General features: G+C 44.4%; 1 protein-coding gene across 10 annotated transcripts in view; it reads left to right on the top strand.

The window, feature by feature from the left end:
* MICAL2 (microtubule associated monooxygenase, calponin and LIM domain containing 2) overlaps nt 1–22,938 on the top strand; it is a 111,799-nt gene that overhangs the window by 46,291 nt on the left and 42,570 nt on the right. For 5 of the 10 annotated variants that reach the window (XM_075502119.1, XM_075502118.1, XM_075502116.1 and 2 more), the window contains 4 exons: nt 4,596–4,676; nt 6,125–6,311; nt 7,393–7,481; nt 7,594–7,693. In XM_075502119.1, the coding sequence (XP_075358234.1) occupies nt 4,596–4,676; nt 6,125–6,311; nt 7,393–7,481; nt 7,594–7,693 (457 nt within the window). Of the gene's footprint in view, nt 1–4,056; nt 4,165–4,595; nt 4,677–6,124; nt 6,312–7,392; nt 7,482–7,593; nt 10,377–22,938 lie in introns of those variants that run through there. The other 5 variants (XM_075502117.1, XM_075502121.1, XM_075502123.1 and 2 more) reach the window with 3 other exon arrangements.

Raw genomic sequence — 22,938 nt, 5'->3', positions numbered from 1 at the left:
AAGACTTCATGAGATATGACCTGCAAATATCAGCACCCTCTCATCCTTTAAATAGTTAGTACTGTCATTTTAATGTCAAGTAAGTACTGAGACTGTTATCAGACATGACAATCCTTTACATCTGTTGAATTTTCATTGGAACAGTATTAGTTATGGTGGCATATTTATTGAAAATGGTGGCTAAGAACCCATACTGTCTTATTACAGAAACCTGTTATTAAGCCTCAGTCCTGACAGGAGCACTTGAAAGGAAGGCTATGGAAGCATATTATGTCTTTTAACAACATACAGTCATTACAACTTATTAAGAATGAACTTCTGTATGACACTATATGCAAGTTGCCAGTAATAATCAAAACTACCTTCTAGCTTTAATCAGCTGTCAAAATTCACATAGGTAGAATTATGAATTAACAAATATTATATTGCAGGCTGGGCTTTGGTTATTCCTGTTTTCTGTTTAAAGTTGGATTGACCTTCAGAAAATTGTGTTCATCTGAGCTTTGCATGGGTGAATCCACACAATACGTCATAAGAACTGTGAAGATGTTGCAATCGGTAGGCTTTGCCGCCTGCAGAGTTTGGACCAACTACTTCCTTTCAGTGGCGTGACTCTAATTGCCAGCGGCAGTAAGCAGGGCTTGGGTGTTTCCTACACACAGTAACTCATTACTCAAATGTTGTTTATCTCAGAGGTAAAATGTATGTAGCAGGTGGTATCAAAAATAAATAAATAGCCCTCAAAGCAAAATAAGACCAGGAAAATCATTAAGGATATGAAACAACAAAGGGGAAGCATTGTATGCTTTTGGAGGCAGAGAGCATATTTCCTTTGTTTTAAGAAAATATTACTGAGGCTTACTTGATGGTTGACTGTGGTGTTATAAATAATAGCACAGGGAAATACAGAAGGCAGCTTTCTCTTCCCACATTAATAACCACCCTGATCAACCTGCTGAAAAGCTTTGGCACCGTGTCATTGACGGGTCAGTAGCCTTAGTAAATCACAAAGGCTTGGGGGATTTTTAAGTGTTTTCTTGGTTGTTTCCTGAAATTCACCATGTAAGGTAGCTCTTTAAGATTCCTTTCCAACAAAGGATTTAAAGCTACTGGTATCAACCTGCCTGAACGTGAGCAGTAGCCTGTTAGGTATTGATAGTGGCCCCAGCACTACAAAATTGCATGCGTGTGTGGGACTTCACGTACGCCAGTAGCCTCAAGAGTAGTAAGTGCATGAGCAAAATATAAAACCGGTTATGTGTATCCTGAGTTCCTAGGGTACCTGAGCAGCATCAGGCAGGCAGGGATCTGTGTGCTGTTGAGCAAAGCTAAGCTGTGTAAGAGTTGACAGGTTCTCTAAAGGAATGTGTGTAGATTTGGGGCCAGACCCTCTCTCCTGCAGCTGGAGTTTACCACACTTACACGATTAAAGGGGTGAGGATGTTACTGAGGTCCTTGTCCATAAGCAGAGTGAGGTTTAGAGAAGGCAGGGGGTCGCTTGGCAGTTGTGCTGTTGTCCGAGGGCAGAAGTCCCGAGCCTTGCAGGGCGGCACTGCTCTTGCACGCCCTGTCCCTCCCGTTCTCGGCAGGTTTCTGCTGGTGGCAGGGGCTCACGGGGCTGCCCCGCTGGATTCGTGTCCTGCCCTGATGTTTCTGTTTTGTGACTGAAAGGTGCAGTACCAAGGCTGTAGCAAATTGGTCTCCTCTTGTCTACCCGCACATCCAATTCAGTAAGGTCTATCAGTAGAGATCTTCCCCCAGTCATCTGTCCTTATTAAACAGTTTCTCTAAAATGAGATCTTATCAATCCTCAGGTCCACTTGCTTCCTGCCCTCCTGCTGGTCAGTAGCAACCATGTTTATGTTGGCGGTTGTTGATGAGGAGAGGAGAGGAGAGCAGTCAGCAATCTTTTGGTGGCTAGATTAAATTGAAATCCCATTTGCTTTTACAAGGAATGTGAATTCACATTCATTACAAGGACACTTCCTTTTAATAAAATTTTTAAAAGTATGTCCAAACATGTAATTTTCTTGTTTTGACTGCTTTAATGTTGACACAGATTGCTCCAATGGGTGGAGAATAGAAATCAACCAACCTGGTGAATTGCAAGGTGTAGTTCAGGCTCAAGGATACTTTTCCTGAAATGCAACTACATGCACTTTAAGCAGAGCCCTATTGTTTAACTGATTGCTCCAGTGTTTAACTAGTTCAAGGTAGACTTTCTGCTTCAGCTGACTTGGAAGGCTTTCTTTTACCTAGGAGCTCATGGGTATTAAGTTGTATGTGGCCTAAAAGGTGCTCGGCATATTCAGAGGCGCAGAATTTGGGGAGGAAAATTTTATCTTCTGTGATCTTAAATAATACAAAGGAATGTAGTTTTCCTGTAGTAGCAAGTAATCTGACTTCTAGTATTGGTTTATAATTTAATATACCACTTAGCAGAGCATTGCAGTATGTAATTAACAGTTTACTTTGCTGTTGTTACCCCACAAGTTGTGCAGATATTTAATATAAAAAGACTTTTAAATATTATTCACCAAAACCAAGCAGTACAGAAATTTGTCCCATGAATGGCCTTTGTTGTCTTAACATACATATTTTGTATCTGCATGGATATTAAGTTAATTATGGGATAACTCTCAAAAGATAAGGGGAGCTGTAAGGGGCTGGACATGTTCCCAAGTTCCTGAACTTGAAATTTTTTTTATTAGCAAGAATATTTTTAACCATCATAATTTTTGAAAACACACCCACAATGCATCATAGTTGCTTTTAAGCTTGATAGAAAATGCTTTAAAATTATTTTAAAGTATCACGAATACCATTGCATTTATATTTTTCTCCTTTCTTTATGGTAACTTTCTGGTATTTTAAAACCTTTCCGTTAGCGAGACTTAGAATGGTGGCAGTAGAGAAATCATTTTGCTGAGAAGTGAAAGACTTAAAATTTGGGCTCTGTGGGAGGCAAATGGAGTGTAAGAGATGAGATCGTGGATCCTCTAGGAAAAAAAAATGTCCTGGCTTCAGAAGCAGAGTATCAGATCCCTGGCCATAGCAGGATAGCCCTTGCTGCCTTTGCTACCAGAGAGGTTGTGGGATCTTATATTGGCTATAAAACTAAAATCAAAATCACTACAGGAAATCTGGTTTAGGGTAGAAAATATTTCCGTAAATCTATGAAGCCTTCGCAGTCTTTTTTCCAGGAACGGAGAACTGGAGTACCTGCCTGCCACTCACGCACACGCAGCTTTCTTCTCTTGCAGTCCCCAGGCGTGTGTTTAACAAGGAAGCCTGGACTATGCAGTCAGTGGTCTGGCTACGGTGCATTTGGAGCCTCAGTCTCAGGAACTGCAGTGTCCTTGCAGGCCTGTCTGTTTGATAAATTTGGTTAGAAACAGCCTAACATTCGTGGCTGCAACGGTGTGACGAAGCAGATTAAAGGAGATGTCTTCCTTTCCCGAGTGTAGTTTCTCCAGTTTTCCCTGGTGTTAAGATGAGTCACTGGGGAGAGGGAGAACGGTTGCTCCGTGAGCATCAACAAAACATTTCTGTGCAGGACTTCTAGTACATTTTCATAGAATGTTTCCTGAAATGCCACGGTTTGTGGTCCATTAATGTAAAGTTTAGTCCCCACCCCCGTTCCGAAATATAACAACTAAGTCCCAAGAAGTCAAAGTGAACAATAGGGGTTTTTTTAACGTATCAGAATGGTCCAACCCTGATAGCCTGGCAGTAGCTCCCAGCCTTTTGCGGACATGGTGGGAGGCCTTGTGCTGTGGGAGCAGCATTTGTTCCCAGCAGCTATTTCTCCATCATCCGCAGGGAGAAGCATGTGGGCTGCATGGAAGCCTTCTGTGGCCACCAGCTGGACCACGCTGATCACGCATGAACATGCTTGTGCTCTGCCAGACTTTGCCTCTGCTCTTTCTCCTAGCCTCTCTTTATCATTGTTTGCATGTTTTCAAATCATTCTCGTCCTTTTCTCATTAAACTCCTTTTCCAAGAATAACTAAAGCTCTTCCTTCTATTGTTCATCTTCTCCCCTTTTCTGGTTAGATGACTGTAGGAAAGGTCTCACGTGCAATTGGAGCTGTGGCTGAAGTTCTTGTCAATCTGTATGTGAATGATCACAGACCCAAGCCACAGCTTCCCCCCCTTGAACTGGTAAGACTAAACCCACAAAGAAACAATAACTTGACTTGAGTGGTGTTTCCAGAATGTCATCCTGACTTACGACCCTGGTTGTGGAGCACTTTAAGTGTTAGGAAAGGTCTTAGTCTAACACTTATTAAGGAATCGAGTACATATTGGCAAAATATGCTGATGTGTGGATGTGCTGGAAATGTTGCTCAACGTGTCTTCTATTTATATTTTTATTACGTGTCTGTATGAATTAAAACTTCAGGAGGCTTTTATTAAATGTAATTACTGGTACAATTAGTAACAAGACAATTATTAATCGGGGTGGCTTCTAAAGAAAGTTTTGCACAGTACATGTTTATGCAGCTATTTTTAACACACAAATGCTGAATCACCATGCCTCATTTTGAAGAGAGCTGTTTTTAAACTCTGACACTGTTCTGTGTTGAATTCAGAAGCGGTCTCTGGACAGAGCTACAGGTTCTTGCCCCATTCCTCATTCTCCATCTCCTGCCTCCACCACTCAGAGCTGTCAGGTATTGAGAAGCGAAGTAAGGTGGTGTGTTGTGGTGATGACACTTAATTATCAGCCAGTACTAAACTCCGATTGCTTCTGCTTCATTGTAACTATCTGACCTGTTCTATTAACATTGTGTTTTTAAAAAAGCATTTGTGTGCTTTTCCATTTGCATGGTTGTTCATTTGGAAAGTTTCACGTAGTTCATACTCTGAAATGATCCGTCACAGCAAAATGGATTACTAATGGCAGATTTGGAATAGGATTCTCAACTTCTAAGCACAAGAGTGTGACTTGTGACAATGACAATTGTGACTTGCACTTAACATTAAAAAATTGTTCCGAGGCCTCCTTTTGCTGGCAAATGAAAGACGAGTTGCATGGACTGTGTGCTGCTGTCTGTATGTGCCTGGACTCTGCCAAGCCTGCACCTCCCCTGCCCCACGCGTGGTACCCCTCACGTGGCAGTGGGGGAGAGGTGTGGGGAAGGGGAGATGTTGGCTGCTGCGGCAGAGACGGGATGCTCATCTGCACCGACCTATAACTAAGCAGAATGCAGTAATGCAAAGTAACATCCTCGTACCTCCCTCTAATAAGAAAAGGGAAGCCCAGTGGCATCTAATCAATTTATAATTTATTTTTCCGTACCTTTTGCATGTATATCCAGAGAGAATAAGATTTGTTGCAATTAAAGAATGTTGATTGCCAGCCCAAATTCAACAAAAACTTTCAAAATAGTTTCAAGTTGTTAATATGGATCATATTTGAAAGTCCAAGGAGTTAAAAATATTCTGAATGTCCGTGGTAGGAATGAAATTGATTTTTAAAACAAACCAAGCCCCAGCTTGGGCTGTAGTCTCAGGAGGAACATGGCTGAGAGGGGAAGCACGTCTGCAGCTGATGTGAATGGTAGTTCAGACACCAGCTTCGAAGACCGTCAGTTTTTCTTCCTGGACCTTAAAGCGTGAGCCCGCATTTTCCTCCAGAGTGTGTACGAACTGGTACTTCAGGATGTCTGTTTTCTAAGCTCCAAATGCGTATCTGTTGTTCGAGGCTGCCAGGGTCTGCCTTTGCCCTCTTCGGAGAAGCACCGATGCCCGCAGCCATGAGACGCGAGTGCCCGAGCCAGCGCGGTGCAGGGTGGGAATGAGCATTTGGGGCTGATGCTGCTCTTGTACCTGAGTAAACACAAAGGGTTGGTGAACTCCCGGGGGAGAGCGGGATGCAAGTCCAGCTGAAAACTCACCCCTTAAAGTCCTTGTGATGTCTGATTTATGAATCGCTGCATAAACCTCCAGAATTGCAGCAAATGAGTAATAAAAAAGCTGACCGATGCTTATTTTAATGGTGTGTGGATGGGGCTGTGTAAAACTTCAAGCAGCTAAAGCAGCTGCCCACTTCATAAGAATTTATATCTGGATGTAGTGCAACAGCTTTATGTGCATTTCCATTTTTATCTTTTAACAGGGATCTCTGCGAAAAGAATTTCCTCAGTCTATCGGGGGGAGTGACATTTGTTATTTCTGCAAAAAACGGGTATATGTTATGGAGCGGCTGAGTGCAGAAGGCCACTTCTTTCATAGGGAGTGCTTCAAGTGTGACATATGTTCTACAACACTCCGTTTAGGAATTTATGCCTTTGATGTTGAAGAAGGTAATATAGGAGCTATTTAAGAATATTTTAAAATGTCCAAGTATTGATGCTTTTAATGGAACTAGGGAAAAAGACCTGGCCGAGTAGCTTGGTCAGGAGGAGGTCTGCCAAGTACGTTGTTTGCGTCCATGCTGATCTTTGAGTCCTTGTACTTGCAGTTCTAGTCTTTCAAAAGAATCCAGTTATGACAGACCTGAGCGTTAAATGAAGAAATCCTCAGTGGAAAACAAGTTGAGTGACCAAAATGCAGTTTGTCCAATCACAGGTCAAAGCAGGGGGGGAAAAAAGGTCATTTTTCTCCAACAATACAGAATTATTCTCATGTCTCACTTAGAGTTGGCCATTAAATAACGTGATGTGTAAGGATAAGCCATGACGGTGGCAGATTTACACAGATGGGGGGAATATAGGTTATTTCTTTCAAGATGTTATGGCTCAGGAGTTGAAAGCAGTAGTACTGGCCAAGCAGCAGTGTAATTTATTCCGGTCTGCTGTAGAATGGGAGGTTCAGATCTTGGGCGCTCCATCCCACCTACAGCCTGGGGTTTGGAGATGGGGAATTATATTTTTGCCCCCCCTTTTTTTTTTTTTTTATTCTAGAGGGAAATTATTAAACTGAATTGAAATTGCTGTGCCACTTCCAAATGATTTGAGTAGATCAGAGTATTAACCTGATCTCCTTCTATGAAAGGATTAAAGACTCAAGGCCAAAGGTGGTTCTTTTGCAGGCCAGAGAATCTTCTGCAAAGACTTTTTTGAACTGGTTATTTGACTTCTTGCTGCTCGATGTCTTGTGTTGGTTTGTGACTTGGAATTTTAGAATCTTGTTTTTCTGCTATTTATTAATCTTAAACCTTGTGGTAGATAAATGACCTTGCCTTATTTAACAAATGCGCAAATCTGTGTACTGTAAAAGAAACCCATGCAGACCTGTGAGCTATTCAGTCGGTGGCAAGTTTCCCATTCCTTTTGCTGCCCAACCATTAATTATCTTGATTTCATCTTTTTATAGATGGAACAGTGGGGTTTAAGTCCATAGATGTATAGATAAAATATCATATAATTTATTTTTCTCTTGTAGGTAAATTTTACTGTAAACCTCATTTTACACACTGCAAAATCAGTACTAAACACAGAAAGAGGAGAGCAACATTACAGATCCAGGGAAAGGTACGTGTTGGTTATATTACTAATGCAGGAAATGTTGAGGCAGCTTTATCTGGAGCAGGGTGCCGTTCTTAGAAGTACATTTAATTTATTTTTTTTTAATGCTTTATATAAGGAGACAACAGAAGCATGGAAGAAAGAGGAATCCAAACCTGCAGAGACCACCACAGAAAGCACTTTGTCTACTGCTAGCAGTCCAGAGGACAGGTCCCCAGGTATCCTGACTTCCTTCTTTAGGGGCACGCTAAGTTGGCCCCTTCGGGTGACAAGGGATCTGCTTGACATTCCCAGACGTCTGTCTAACTGGATGCATGGTTTTCTGCACGCTACCAATCTTCATTTCAGGGACAATGCATATAACTATACCTACTTGTACGAACTCTTGAGCCTTGGTGTGCCATTCCTCTGTGCTCTTCTAGAGGTACTTACTCATATGTACCGGGAAGCAGAGCTATCACTTGAAAACGTGCTTGAATGGGTGAAAAAATTCTATAGGGTTTAAATTCTTCTATGTGTCTTGCTCAGTTGTGCCTTTCAGATTTTCAAAATTAACAGCCTCGCTATTTTCTTGAGGCTTTTTGTTTGGGTTTTTTTTACTTTTCATGCAATTTGATGTGTGACTTAAATCAACGGTGGATTCTTCTGATATAAATGAGGTGCAATCAAAATTTTCAACATAAAATGTACTGTATGTTAGAGCATGAAGGGCAGTGTCCAGATACATTTCCAGAACACGGAGATGGATGAAGGATATTTTGTAGATTCCAGCCCACCCCCCATTTTATCCTTTGATCAGACCATTGAGGGGGTGGTACATTTTAAAACCATTCTTCTCCCTGTTGTTGTGTGTCCCCCTGCTTTTTTTTTCTTTTATTAGACCAAGAAAGAATGTGGTGTTCTTTCAGATGTTTGGGGAATATTTATGACAAATGACTGCGTTTTGAAACCTGAATATGGCGCATACCTTTTTATTCTTGCTTTCATCTTTGCTCTGGGTTATGAGGTTTATAACTTGCATGAATGTTTTTAAAAAAAAAAAAAAAAATCATGTACTTAATTCACATTGCTCCTAGTCATGCCTTTTACATTTCTTACATGTGATAGATACCCTTTGTTGATAGTGGGTATAATCTGTACTACCAATTTATTTGAAGTTTTGAAATAAATTTGAAGAGCAAATCTTAGTTGAGTGAAGGCTTGATTGAAACTGTAAGTCAAAGGAACTGGTAGTGTAATTAGACCTGACTTATTCTTCAAGTCGAGGCTTCCTCATTAGGTGGCTGATTCGAGGAATATCAATTTATGGAGCACTCATCTGTAACTGAAATCACTGCTGTTGTGCCTCTGGGTAGATACTGCTCCTATTGTATTTTGGAATTTTTTAAAAATACGAGTTTAGAACAAACAACAAAAACCTACAAACGTATTCTAAGGAGATTACTTCTTAGCTGGGTATTTCATTCATTTCAATGCATGAAGCTGATGCCAGAAAAGTGAAATTCTATTATCTGGAGCAGCTGTTAAGTAAATTTCTTTCAGATGTCTCTCAACAAGGTCTACCTTAATCAGAAGGTGTTGGGACAGGTTAAATAAGCTATTTAATGGCAAGGAGACACCAACATCCCAAATTCTGATTTACTTTCAGCCTAGTTAGCCAGTGAGGTAAGCATGCTCCCTGCCTCTCAAATACTTAAATGTTTAAATTCGTAAGTTAACCAGGAAATAGGTAAATACATAAACATGGTAATATGTATAGCCTAAAACTAAAAGCATCTGTAGCATTTATTTCTAGCCAAAAGAATGTGGCTTAAATAATAGGAAATAATGTCGCATTCAGTTAGTACCAAAGTTGAGGATCACCTTCCAGTGGTCTTAAACGACTGCACTGCTTATGGGCTGGCAGTTTTTTTATTTTTTTTTTTTAACATAATATGGGAAAAGATTAATTGTTTTGTTTCTTAGGTATTAAAAGGAAATGTGTCTTCTGTTTAAAATAAATGACAAACTGGATTTTTCTTCAAGATAGTTTGACTTTCTTTAAACTATGAGGCTAAAGCTTTTCACGTTTTAGAGTGCTTATGTATTTTGGAAAAAAGATTGTCAAGTATATGCACAGAACTTGAAAAAGTGCTTTGAAGAAAATTGTTTAGGTATAAGGTAGCATTCGTCTGAAATAAATTGCCATTTATGCTCAAATGTGTATTCAGCAAAACTTTGCTAGAATATTGACTGGACACAGTGACAATTATAGTAACATGGTGGGCATCTGTATATATGTAAAGAAATGTATCTGTACCTCTTTTATAGCATTTAAAAAACCCTACTTAACACTGTATACTTTTTAATTATTTGCTAATGATAGTAATTGTTTCACCCTAAAAAGGAAAAAATCTGCAGTGTGATTTACCATGTTACTCCTGCAACAGAGCAAACTGCTAAGTGGTAAAGTTTTAAAATTTAGCTTGCCATCAATTTTGATTTCAGTTTGTCAACAGCACAGTCTTTAGGAACATTTTTTCCTGAAATTTTCTCCTGCTGTTTACTCCAGGAAATTTTCTGCTTTTCAGCAGAGTGAGCATAATGGTAAACTTACAGAAAATGGTGATATAGTAAGAAACTCATTGGACATCTCTGATGTCCAATGAATTTAAAGCAAATGAATCTTACTAGTAGAAAGTTTTAAAATAAAATAAAAAACTTAAAAAGATTGTATTTGGTTTATATATATTTATATAATGGGGAATAAAATCCCTACATTCCCGCAACAGAATTCAGGAACTTGAATAATGAAAACATTTTCCTGAGGAATCTTTACTGCAGTGCATATTCCACTGAGAGTTTGCAGGTGATTCTGTTGGGAAGGTGTTTTATTGGTATCAATCTAATTGGTAGATTTTTTTTTTTTTTTAATAATCTCTTCACCTTAATATTCTGCTAGTAAGATTCATACCTATTTGTCCTTATTCGTGATTTAATGAAAAAAGGCAGTTTCATTTTGGCCAGTTCTTCTTTGTGCCTACGTAATCTTTCTGATGCTTTCCTCTATAACCTGGTTAAGTTCTGTGTTTTTTTTCCTGCTGTCTTCTCTGTCGATCTCCCCCATTGCTTTTAGTCCAATTCATCATTCCGGTGCTGCACCCGCTCACTGGCTGAAGCCTTTCTGCTCTCAGGTGATTCTCTTCTGCTTGCCAGTTCCAAAATTGTGTGACTAACACTGTTGTTTGACAGCATTTCATTGCGCCTTTTTTTAAGACTTTTGGAGCAAACTGTGTGTGTCTGGTATATTAATGGATGCGAGCTTTGGCATGATCATTTAACCTGTTGCTGAGTTCACGGTTCTAGAAAAGGTAACGTCTGCGCTCTCTGTAGGGAATGTTTTTCTCTCTGTGTCTGTGCATGTACACTTCCTTGTGCCTTTAAGGTAAGTTAGGCAAGTACATTGTTCCTTGAAAGAACTAGTTAAAGCCTTGTTTCTTTCAAAGTATTGAAGGAAAGATTTAAAATAAGGTCAGGACAAGATTAGCCAGCTGATTCTCCTGGTTAGCGTGAACACCTATCTCCATTGAGCTCAAATAATACACAATGAGCAAATTGCTATTGAGCTCAAATATGCAACGAGCAAGCAACGTTTGAGCACTGTGGCGCTTTCTAAGCACTTCTTTGCTTTCATACTGGAGAAGTGCAATATAAAAGGGTTCTGTTGAAGAAGTGACGCAAATTCCAGTCTTCCACCCCAAGTAACATAGTGGGCAGGCCTAACAGCAATAGATGTGCATGCTATTTTTAGTCTGCGTAATATCAAAATGCCAAGTTTATATAACCAGAGTATTTTGGTTTGAATTGTTTTCTTAACTAATCAACTAGGCCCCATTTGCCACTCCGATGAATTTGTCTTGCTGCATGAGACGTTGCCACTACTCTCCATGACAAATTTGTGTGATTATTTTGTATGGTTTTTTATATAAGTTCCAGTATGTGTAATGACATGGTGATAAGCTGGAAGGGGAAATGAATCCAAACAAGAACCAAGGGCTCAGTCTGTCAAGCAAGTGTGCTAAGGTGTTGGTTGATATGGCCGTGACCCAGTCTTCCCTGCTGAGGATCCCTTTCAAAGGGAAGAGCCTTCGGGAATTGATCTAAGCAGCAATTTTCAGGAGGGGCCAAACATCCTCTGCCACTTGCCCCACTTCAAACGCCTCAGCCAGGAATGCGGAAGGGCTGCAGGGTCAGAGCCCCACGCCTTATCTTGCTGACCTATCTTGTTTGCATGACTAAAGCAATAGTACTGATTTGTGTGGGTATCCTAAAATGTCTTGATGGCTTTGAAAGTCCCCACGCTGTGCCCACGCAGAAACCTCTCTGTATTTTAAGCGTCACTTCCTGCACAAATGGTTAGGACATGACTTCCTATGTATTTCAGGGCTACGGTGTTTTGTCACAAAGCTCAGCATGCTTTGAGATGAAGGTCGTGACGTAAAGGTCTGCCATTTCAAACCACTTCCCATTGCTGTGTTTTTTGCCCTCTGTTGCAGAGTCTTCCTAGCTCTTCCTGGCCAGTGAGGATTCTGTCCTTCTCCTCCTAAATCTTCTGTCTTCATTTTACTTTATAATCTTAACTGAATATTTTTATTAAATAGTTTTTAATGCTGTATTTAAATTTTCACATGGAAATTCTGTATTTTGCACACAGTGAAAATTGTTTTAGCTTTATTTATGATATCTGCTGTAAACAAAAATAAATGTAGTTCTTTATAAGTCTCCTTGTTTCATCTTTTCCTTTTAAAAATATTTCCTGAGGACAGAGACTTAATAGTGACTTCACACTCATTTTGCAAATTCCTCTTCTGGTGGATGCTGTTGTGTTATCTTTGTTGTGGCCTGACCCAAAGGCCAGAGAGTTTCACCGTGGTGGTATAATCGCATGTGTGTCCCTTTTGAAAGGGTTGTATTTGGGGGTCCTTGACAAGTTATCCCATCTGCTGCGAATCAGGAGGTGCCTGGTGTTGGGATTTATCCTTCCTGGGAATCATAAATTGGTGTTGGTGAGCATGGGGGTTGCTTCTATATTGCATATACAAATGGCACTTGTCCTCTTCTCTTTGACTTCTGTTACCTTTCCTTATGTTTTTATTTTACATATTAACAAATGTCATAAAGGTCATGCTAAATTACATGTGTTTGGGGTCTTACCTTGTGTACGGGAAAAGCACGTAATAACTGTGGGTAAAGCTTTACCTTTGCTACTGGCTCTGGAGTGCTATTTGCAAGGTCCCTGTGTCTTCTGGACCCCTGGAAGCTGCAGCTAATGGTGACCTATTATCTGTTAACAGTGGCCTTGTTTTATTTATTTGTTTATTTTGCCTTCCTTTGCTCTGTCATGGCTTTTTTTTTTTATTTTCATTTTTGTTTTTAAAGCTGGTGCTGTGGTTCTTTTTAAACAGCAGGTTCTCCAAAAGAGCTTTCCGAAGCCTTCCTCCCCTTCATCTTCTTTCTTTTGCTTGCTCTGCAATTCTTAAGCTATAATGTCTTCCTTTATATTTCAAGAAAAAAACAAATCCCAGAAAGAATAGTCCCAATAATTTAATGGAAAGATTATGTGATATATTTTTTTAAAGTTAATTCAAACTGAGCCTCACTGGGATTGACTGAGTGACAGAAATGAATTTTTTGAAAGTGTTGCTAAAGACAACATTGCTAAAGAACAACAAATGTTATTCCCAATGAACTAGTCCATCTTCCCTGCCAAAGAAAAAGCCACCATGCACAGCAGAAAGTTTGCTGTCCAAGGGGGAGATGATTTGCATAACGAAAACATAGGGCAACGAATACCAGTTAAGACAATGCTTGGCGCTTCCTTAATTGCAATGGACAAAGCAATTCGGGTAAAACTAAATTTACTCTTCGCACAATTTACAGTTTCGGAGCAGGCTCATTTCTGCCATCTTTACTTGATCATTTTAGGCAGAGGCACGGAAACATCAAAAGAGGTTTTTGTGTCTGCAGAAGGTGACAATTTGTTTGGCATTGCAGCTTTGAGAGGCATCAGATGTTCAGGCTGTTCTCATAAAGTTTCACTTATTCCTGCTAAATAACAGTACAATAGCTTGGAATCGAGGTAACGTTAGAGTCTAGATTTGTAGTAATTGTGTTGCTCGTGGTGGTGCAGAAGGCCCAAAAAGTCAAATCCCTACCAAATCCTATCACTAGAGGAATATACCTAGTAGTAAACCGTCCATGCCCTGGAACACTAGTGGACAAGGCAGGACACAGTGTACGGAAAAGAAATAAAACAGACAAAACGAGCAACGTGAGGGGAGCAAGTTTGCTAGGTCCCTCACTCTTGGTCAAAATCATTACACAATAAAAATATTCCTTGTTTTGCTCCCAGTAATGCTGCTAGAGGAAGAGACTAGTGGGTTAAGTTCTGAGCGAATTTAACAAACCTAATTTGGGACTCCTGTCTTCCTCTGGCCACGTGAGCAGACCTCCCTGCGAGCAGGAGGCTTGAGTCCTCCTCCTGCTCTTGCGTTGAGCTCTCTCCGAAAGCTCCGGTGCTCTCGGCCTCCAGCAAGCGCGCGCTGTTAGGAGCGCACCCCAAAGCAGTAATGCTTTATCCTTTTGCGTCGCTGGAATTGGCAGCGGTGCTTGTTTGAAAGGCAAACAGGCTGCTACTCTGGTCTCGAGCTGCCGCTGAACTGGGTGCCTTCCAAAAAGCATGGTTTTGGAGCAGACGGTAGCAATGCCTCTTTACATAGTTAATGCTTTCTAAGACTTGAAGGCTACTCGATGTTGTAGATGCCATTATAGCACTGGAAGTGCAGAGGTGACGTTTGCTGTGTCTGGCAGGCTCAGGGGCTGCTCTCTCTTTCCTCCTCTTTACACTGGTTCAAATGGATTCTGAACTTGTCTGTTGCCACTAGGGCCGTTTGGATTGGAAATACATACTCAAGATGTGCTTTTTTTGAAAAGCCAGGCTAATCCTTCCCTCTCAAAGCAACGCAGCATTACCTGCCTAGGTGTCTGTTAATGAAAAGCAAACATGTCAGGATTCTGTAAAGGTAACTTTCCTTTTTTATAATTATGCTAATGCTTTATAATGAAAAAGATCTTGCCGTTTTTAAGCATACTTGATTTGAAGGGGAAAAAAAAGAGTACAGACAACACTTCTTAAAATTGTTCAAATTCAAATGTCAGCCTTTCATTAACTCTACCAAGAGGAGTAATTTCTCTTCCTCTTGGTTTCTTCTAGACTGCTACAGCTATAAAATGCCAGTGAAAGTTGCTTCTGCGTGTATTCCAACCTCAAGCAAGGGCTATGGTCTGCGTTTTCCCACAACATTATGGCAATTAGTTACTATAATTGGCTTTAATTCATTTCTGGCTCACTCGTTCCTCACATTCCAATCAAAACAATGAGTTCTGAAATGCACTGAATTCTGCATTAATATTTATGTTTTCAAAGACATGACATGTTTGCAAATGACTTGATTTTTTTGCATGAAAGATCACGTCGCTGAAGATCAGAAGACATTATGTATTAGTGCTTCATCCAAGTATATATATTAGTCATGTAAATATTTCCCCAGGTCTCTTTCCTTTTCTTCCTGAACTGTGTTAACATAAAAAGAAGGGAGGCTTTGATATCATCTCATCCGGTGGTGGGCTTCAAACTTGTGTGAAATGGCTGGAATTTCTGATATGTTCTTTTGAAATGTGAAATTGCAAAGAAATTTGCATGTTGCTACGGTCTTGGATTTGCTCTTTTAGCATTTATTCTGCAGGTATTAATTCACGTCTTTGCTTTAAGGGTTTTGGTGCTTTGAGTCTGTGTGCGAAAAAAATTATTTTGACAGGCACTGATAACTCTAGAGACTGAAACCACTGTGGCTGCACTCCAAATTCACCATTATTACATGCATTAATATACCAGACGAATACAGATTGCTCTGATAAAATATATATGTACTCAAAAATGATAGAAATAGTGTGTTATCATAGCAGTTTTTGTTTGAGAAGCAATTTTCCATAAATATATATGTTCTGCATACCTAGTAGGTGTTCAGTGAGTTGCTCTTTCTTTTATCTCTATTAATTTTCGCTTAGTTTGTATTAGAACATGAATGTGCACTGTCCCGGATGCATTCAGAACTCGTGTGCTTTGGGCTCTGTCTTGCTTTGCCAGCTTCAAATTCCCTGGTTATATTTTGTGCCTGAATTCAGAAGTGTCTGTTCATTGAGTAAGTAATGGATACTTTGAAAAAGTGTTTTGCTGCTGAAGAACTTGTGTAGGTGCTGGCGTGGGCCCGCGGGGGTGTGGGAGAAGACGGGCTCCTGGCACGGGGACAGAGGAGGGGCCCATGGTGGAGCCTGTCACTGGGCCACGGGTGGAGAAGGGGCAGCAGGAAAGCATTTGCTTTTGGTGGTTGGAAGCCGGGCAGGCGATCAGGCCCCATTGCACAGGGAGCAGCTTGCCACCCCATGGACGTGGGAGCAGTGGTTGTCTTTACTCTTTGCCCTGTTAGCTGCCGTAACATGGCAATGACTTCTGTAGACGTATGAAGGAGGTCTGAGGAAAAAGGAGGAGAAAGGTGGCAAGAACTGAAATCTGTGAAATGTCAAACGTCGTCTGTTTTACAGAAGTCGTTTTTCAAGGACAGAAATCTGCCTGGCAGTTTCTCAGGTGTGATGGGAACTCAACGTTTGGACAGGACATCAGCTTGGGAATGCCGCTAGAAGCCCTATAGCCTGTTAAGGCAGATCTGTGAAATACCCTAATGGGATGTCTTCGGTTTGAAACTCTACCACAGGCGATCCTCCTGTGCAGCCTTACGTGTTTTGAGGCTCAGGCTACAGGGCACAGCTGAGGCTGTACAGGTTGGAGCTCTGGTTTCACTCCAGTGTGGGCTGGTAACCGGTGTCTTGCAGCAAGACCAAGGTCTAACCGAGCTGGAGGTGTCGTCGTTCCCCCATCCCCTCTCACAGTCCCAGGTGGTCTGTGTTCCCTGGAGAGCGCTTTCTGCTCTGTATCTCATCCCTGTGCTGGCTGGGTTTGTTTTCAGCTGTGCTTCCACAGCACTGCTATGAAGACGCCTTCCTTCTGCCCCACAGCCTTCTTAAAGCACTGCTGTATTAGAAGCAGGACTCATAATTTTTTGTTTTTGTTGTTTATTATACAGTAAGAAGTCAGAGAGGCAGTGAAGTGTGCTGGGTGTGCTACAAATCAATTTGTGGTCTGCTGACTGAATTTCTTAATGTCAGTTTTTGATGCCAACTGGTGTTTGCTTTCACCATCAGAGCTGCCTACGTTCATGAGTAACTCCGCTTTAAAATTGTTCGCTCCTGTCGTTGCCTTAGTCAGCAGCTCCATACAAGGCCAGGCAGAGTCCACTCATCCCGTGAATGAATTATGGGGTGACACAGTTTAATGGCGGGCTAAGAGCCTCAGGATTGCCAGCCAGAAAAGCAGGACACAAGTCGGGCTGGGGTCTTTATGGGGGCCACTGTATTTTATCGGGCCAGCTGCACGGCGGGGAAGGCAAGCTGCGTGCCAGCCCTGGGTGCCTGGGCACCCGTCTGCCGCTGATAAGAGCAGCACCTGGGACTTCAGCGGTGCTTTTCCCCTGAGGACCCGAAAGCCCTGTGCCGGTGCTGAATGGCTGGGGCAGCTGTGGGTAAGTACTGCTCCTGCTGCACAGCTGCCAGGGACTCACAGAAACGGGATGTGGCAGGGGTGCCAAAATGTCGCATCCCAAATGCAGGTTGCAACGCCTATTCCGGCAGGTTTCCTCCTTCCTCCCCCCTGCTGAACAGGGCGGTCACGCAGATACACGACATGGCCAGGGCTGTAAGAAATCGGTCATTTCTTGTCGGCTTTTTCCTGAGCCGCGGGGCGGGTGCCGAGGTGCCTGGCCTCGGGGCAGGGCAGTTTGGGGCAGGGTCCCCTCTCGCTGCCAGCAGCAGGTATGAACAATTTCTTACCCCTTCGAGAGCCCGGCTGGGGGGTCTCCAGCCGGCCAGCCACCAGCCCTTGTGTTTGGTGTGAGGAGCCCCAAGCCGGAGGGATCGGGGTGCTCTCGGGGGCGTTTTCTGGACCAGGCTCCCTGCAGAAACTTTCCTCCTGGCCGCCAGTACGCTGGGTGTGTTGCAGCCCAAAGCGGAAAGGCCGATACCATTTTAAAATTTGTTGTCTTCTGGCTCTGTTTCTGTTTTTCATCTGCCTTCAGGGATGTTCTCTGGGTTTGTGTTATTTAAGTTTTCATACTTCGGTTAGCTCTGCAAGGCTTACTCCCCCTTTCTGCTCTGGGTTGGTCTGACTTGCCTTAGCCAAGAAATACCGTGGGAGCTCTCACTGTACCTTGCTTAAAAAAATTATTTCCCCTCTCACGACTTAAAACCAGCTAAAAAGGAGGAGGAGGGTAAACGTGAGCGCTTCTGGCTGCTTATGGCGCGGCAGCGTTGACTCGATGGGGAGGCTGCTGCAGCTGCCTTGGTTGGGGATTTTTCAGTGGAGCATCTTTGACCATTTTTGTCCAAGCCGGGCAGAGGCACGCACGGAGCGGCTGCTCCCGAGCAAAGCTGATAAAACGCAGCTGCCCTGAGCCAGCTGGTGTCCGAGGCGCTTGGCCCAGTGCTCCCGGAGGGGAGGGGAGGGGAGGGGAACGTTGTTTGGCACAGTTCGGGCCTTGTGCCCTGCGGGCAGTGCGTGCTCTGCCCGAGGTGGGGGGGAAACGGCCTCTCTGGCCCGGCTGCCCCCAGTGGGGGCTTGGCTCTGCCTAAATGTGGCTGGTTCCCAAGCCCTTGTCATCTCCTTGTCAGGGCGCAGTAATGCGATTTGCCTGACGCTGGTTTGGCAGATGACTCGGGAGCAGCAGCCCGTACAGAAAGTCAGGCTGACTTGTCAAGTGGGATTCGCCAGTATGAATAACATCCCCTGCTTGCGTCTGCTCGTTGGCCCTGGCGTTATCGGTGGGGGCACTCGGATGCTGGAGCGATCGGCACCTTGTTATCACAGAAGGTGCTGAGAGCCGTCTGTGAAGCCCCGGGTGGGTGGACGCTAAGCCCCTTTGGAAAGGGACTCTCCTTTGCCACGTGCGCGGTGGCACGCTGCTGCCGGGCAGGTTTCTGAACGGGACCCATGCCAGGGACTGTCACAGGACCGTGGTGTTTTCAGCAGCTAAGCAAAACCCATTGCAATTGCACCGCCAAGCATGGCATAACATGGAAAAAGGTTTCGGTGCTTCTGTGTGCAGCGCTGAGCTGGCACGGTGTGCCTGAGTCACCAGCATGTAACTCGGCACCTTTCCTCGTTAAATGGGGCTGGTGTGTTGGCAAAGCCTCTGGGACCAGGAGGAGGCATGTGATGATGAGTTTATCTGTTTTGGAGTTGCAGAGGGATCTTGCCTGGTGGTAGACAACATTTAGCAGTTTGTTAGTCATGGAGGGGCCGTAAACAGCTCTGAGATTTGAGCTTGCAAAAATCTGAGCTTGAGCTTTTTGGCAGAGCAGTCTAGTAGAGCTGGCATGGCCCGGCCATGCCGGGCAACGCGTGGTGGTGCCGAGACCGTGAGACAGTGTCAGTCCCGGGTCGGGGTCTGCGCAGCTCGGCGCCCCGTGCAAACCCTCCCTCGGTCCCCGCGGGGACTGGCAGTGGTGCCCTGCGACGCCGGGGGAGCTTTGCTCTCTTCCAGCGTGAGGCTGATGGGCCCGTGCAGCCGTGCTGCTCCTGTTTAGCTTGAGCAAAACCGGCGCAGATGCCTGGTAGCTGTCGGGGAGACCTGCCCTGTATTTCCATGGGTGTAAACTGCCTTAAAATCTCTTTGGGAGAAAATGACTAACAAAACTAATTGCAAGCTTTCAGGGCTTAAGGGATATTCACGTAGCTCATGTCTGCAATATGCAGCATATTACAGACAAGAAGGACCTTTCCATTGCTCTGCTTGGCTGTCAGCTTTGCCCTCGTACCTGAGGGAGGAAGGCGAACCGAGGTATTCACAAAAGCACGTGAGATCCCCAAGTCCCTGATCCTGCATGCCGAGAGATTTCTCCATCCTTGTTTCTGGGCTTCAGGATGACTCGCGGGGCTGTCCCCGCTGCAGGGCTGGCTCTCGGCACTGCGCACACGGTCTCACCGCCATGCTCCCTCCTTGGCCGTTCCCGCTGCAAAGGCTCTGTGCCCAGGAGAGCCGTGCTGCTTGAAGGCGTTGTTAGATGCTGAAATGCATCCAGACAACTGAGGATGCTGGTACAAAAAAAATCTAAAAAAAAAAAAAAAAAGGCGGGGGGGGCAAAAATGCTTTTTAGGTTACGGTGGATCATCACTGGCTGTTACTCTGTAAGCATGTGAATTTTACAAGCCTGTCATTGCGAGAATCACAGTTACGATGATTTTTCAGTGAGCAAAACCACCACACTGAATTTGCAGGCTTTTTTCTAACAGGAAGCTGCCTCGAGCCTGTGTGCTTTCTGCAGGGCTCAGCCCGGGAGAGTGGCTCCAGAGAGATGAAGGGAAAGGTCTCCTCGGAACTCCTGCAGGAGGGCTGCTGCTGGACTTGTACATACAGGGACCTCCAAAACCCATAATTATATTCCTAATTAGAGGCTGCTACTTTGCTGAGCCATAAACAAACTAGTTTGTTTCTCAGATTTGATAATCAGCTTGAAACAGGCCCCTGCCAAGGTACCAGCCCCGGCCGGCTACTGCTCGGCGGCCGTGCTGAGATGGGAGCATCTTCATACAGCCTGTCCCGCCCTAAAGCGGGTGAAGGATTTTGAGGGGCTGGGGCTCTGGGTGCAGGCTGGCAGTCCAGCACAGGGCCTTGCCGTGCCGTCCCGAAGGCTTGGGTTGCTTTGTTGCCTTCTCTGCTTCTCGGTACAAACTTCCCTGAGTGGTCCAGTCGCTCAGCCGCAGTCTCTGCTGGGTCTGATGGGTGAATTCCTGCAAGTTCACCCAGAAGCCATGAACTGGCTGAAGATGGTCTTACCGTCCAAACGGTCTCACTAATTTACCTTTCGTGAGTAAATGACCGTGGTGTTTGGATTATTGGTGCTGTGGGGAAAAACTGAGGATTTGTACTGCTTGGCCGTATCTGTGCAGCTGCAATAAGGCCCACCTCCAGGTTTTGTAAACCCTCCCAGTGTTGCAGAGATCTTGTAATGTCTTTGTCCCTCACCGGCTGCATCTCTGACTCACTCGAGACTTGGCGCAAAAATTGCTGTCTCTCAAATGCAAGGGTGAGCTGGCACTCTTGGTGAATTGGGAAAACTTGGCACAACGCTTAATGGAGAATAGAAGTGTGTTTTACTGGAAAGAGGTTTGCATCTGTCTGTGGGGTCTGCAGGGACCGTTTGGCCAGGCCCATATGTTGGAACGAGTTTTGAACAGCCCTGACCTCCAGATGAGCGCTGACCCAGATGCGAGCCATGCAGATGAAGCTTTAGGGATACTTCTCAGTTACCACACGGTTTAGCTAAATCCTTGCCCTGTAAGGAAAACAGTTGTTTCTCTCCCAGTGTGAGAAGGATGAGGTGGGCTTTGAAATACAGACAAAGGAGAAATTGTTTATCCAAATTTTTCATCGTGTTTGAGTGGGAGGGCCAGATGAATGCAGGATTGTTCTGTTGAAATCACTTACTGTCTTGCTGCTGTTTAAATAACTGAAGGCAGCTAAGCTCCACTGCTTGCATAAAAAAAAAAAAAAAACCCAACCCCCAAAAAACCTAAAGCCATGTTACTTGCTTTCAATGCAAGTCAATCAAGGAGCCTGATCAGGAGAGCTCAGACTGAAGAGGTGAAGTGAAGAGGCGGGCGATAGAGCCTGCGTGTGGAAAGGGTGCTGCCCCGGGCCACCAGGCCACGGAGATCTGCCGTCCCTGCCCTGGGGCTATTCTCTGAACAGAGCTGAGACTGCTCACGTGAATGCACCAGTATTTTGAGCGTTGCTCTGCATTACAAGATGCATTGCAAATTTTTTACTATATTAAAGGGCTTTAGATCGATGCATTGGTTTTTCTAGCTGTAACTCTGCATAAGGGACAACTTCCTAAAGCCCCGAGTTGCCCTTTGTGTCAGCAACTGTGGCAAAGCAAGGAAAGGAGGAAGCATTAGTATTGCTGTTGTGACCATGGGCAGCAGAGGATAGAGAGGTTAAAACAGAGGTTTTCCTGAATTCAGTAGGATTTGGGTTTCTGGATCCTTTGGAAAGTTCCTCTCAAGTAACTTGTTTATTTTGTTCAGGAAAGTATATTACTGAGGAACTGAACCCAAACCACCTGAGCAGAAACTCAGATTTTTTCTTGAAGTGGGGGGAGAAAAATCCAGCGCTTTTGTCCTGCTGGGCTGCAGTCTGGTACTGAAGTGAATGAACTCACTCCAGGCTTTGGCTGGGCAGGCAGGGCGGTCTCCAAAGGCCGGTCGCCCGCACCACGCCATGGTGCAGCGTGCCCTTCGTCGGTGCGTTCGTGCCCTCGGGGTGGCGAGGGTGAGAGCAGCCTCACCTCCTCCTGCCCGCGCTGCGCTCGGCAGCGAAGCGCAGCCACGGGCCGGCGTACTTCAACCCCGCCTGGCTCCGCGCCCGATTTTGTCACGGGACCTGTGGTTTTGTCGCGTGGTTTAGGAGCGGAAAGCGTGAGGCCGGCTTTGTGGTACCGCAAAGCCGTTCTCGCTGCGTGGATGAGCAGAGCCCCTCCAAGCCCTTGCCTTGGGCGAGGTCCACCTGCTGTTGAGCCAGCAAGATGTCCCCAGCCCCAGAAACTGCCCGGCTCGATAGCAGAGCCAGCCTGTAACTGCGTGAGGGCTGTCGGGGTTTGGAGCTGGAAGAGGAGGGAAGGGAGCACTCGGGAACCTGCTGGGACATCACCCTGCGAAGGGCAGCTGGGGAGAGGCAACCAGGAGGTAGGGGATAAATTTGGCAAGGCACAGTGTGCTTGGCAGGGGAGAGGAGAGAGGAGAATTGGGAGATTAATGAAAAAGGCGATGGTGTGGCCAAAACAAAGCACTAGGGCAGTGTGATGGATGAGGAAGGATCATAACGTGTGGATGACAGCGGAGTAAGGAGGAGGTTAACAACAACTTAAGGCATGGAGAACCTAAATTCTCTTAATCCCACCAGACCTTCAGACAGCAAGTTACAGTTGTGTAAGCGTAGTCCATAAAACAGGCAGCACAAACGCGGGGTTGCGCAGGCTGCGGAGGACCTGCTGCTCATGTCCGAGCAGAGCCGGGAGGGCCGCCCCGCCTGCTCGCTTCCCTTCAGACGGGCAGGAAAGCACCCAAGGACGTGGAGGATTTGGAAATTAGCACGGTAGCTCCCTGGCTTACTCATACTGACTAGCTTAGGAAACTTCAGCACCTAAAAAATGCAAGTCAGTTGTTGTTAGGATGTTTCTACTTTAACTGGACAGCAGCGTGCTGCGAGATACTTGTGTGCATTGCCTGTCCCTGCAGTCATACTCACATAACAGA

The sequence above is a fragment of the Mycteria americana genome, chromosome 5, assembly GCF_035582795.1.
Source record: "Mycteria americana isolate JAX WOST 10 ecotype Jacksonville Zoo and Gardens chromosome 5, USCA_MyAme_1.0, whole genome shotgun sequence".
NCBI lineage: Eukaryota > Metazoa > Chordata > Aves > Ciconiiformes > Ciconiidae > Mycteria > Mycteria americana.
The sequence above is the reverse complement of the archived record's forward strand: the minus strand, read 5'-3'. Positions and strand labels throughout refer to the sequence as shown.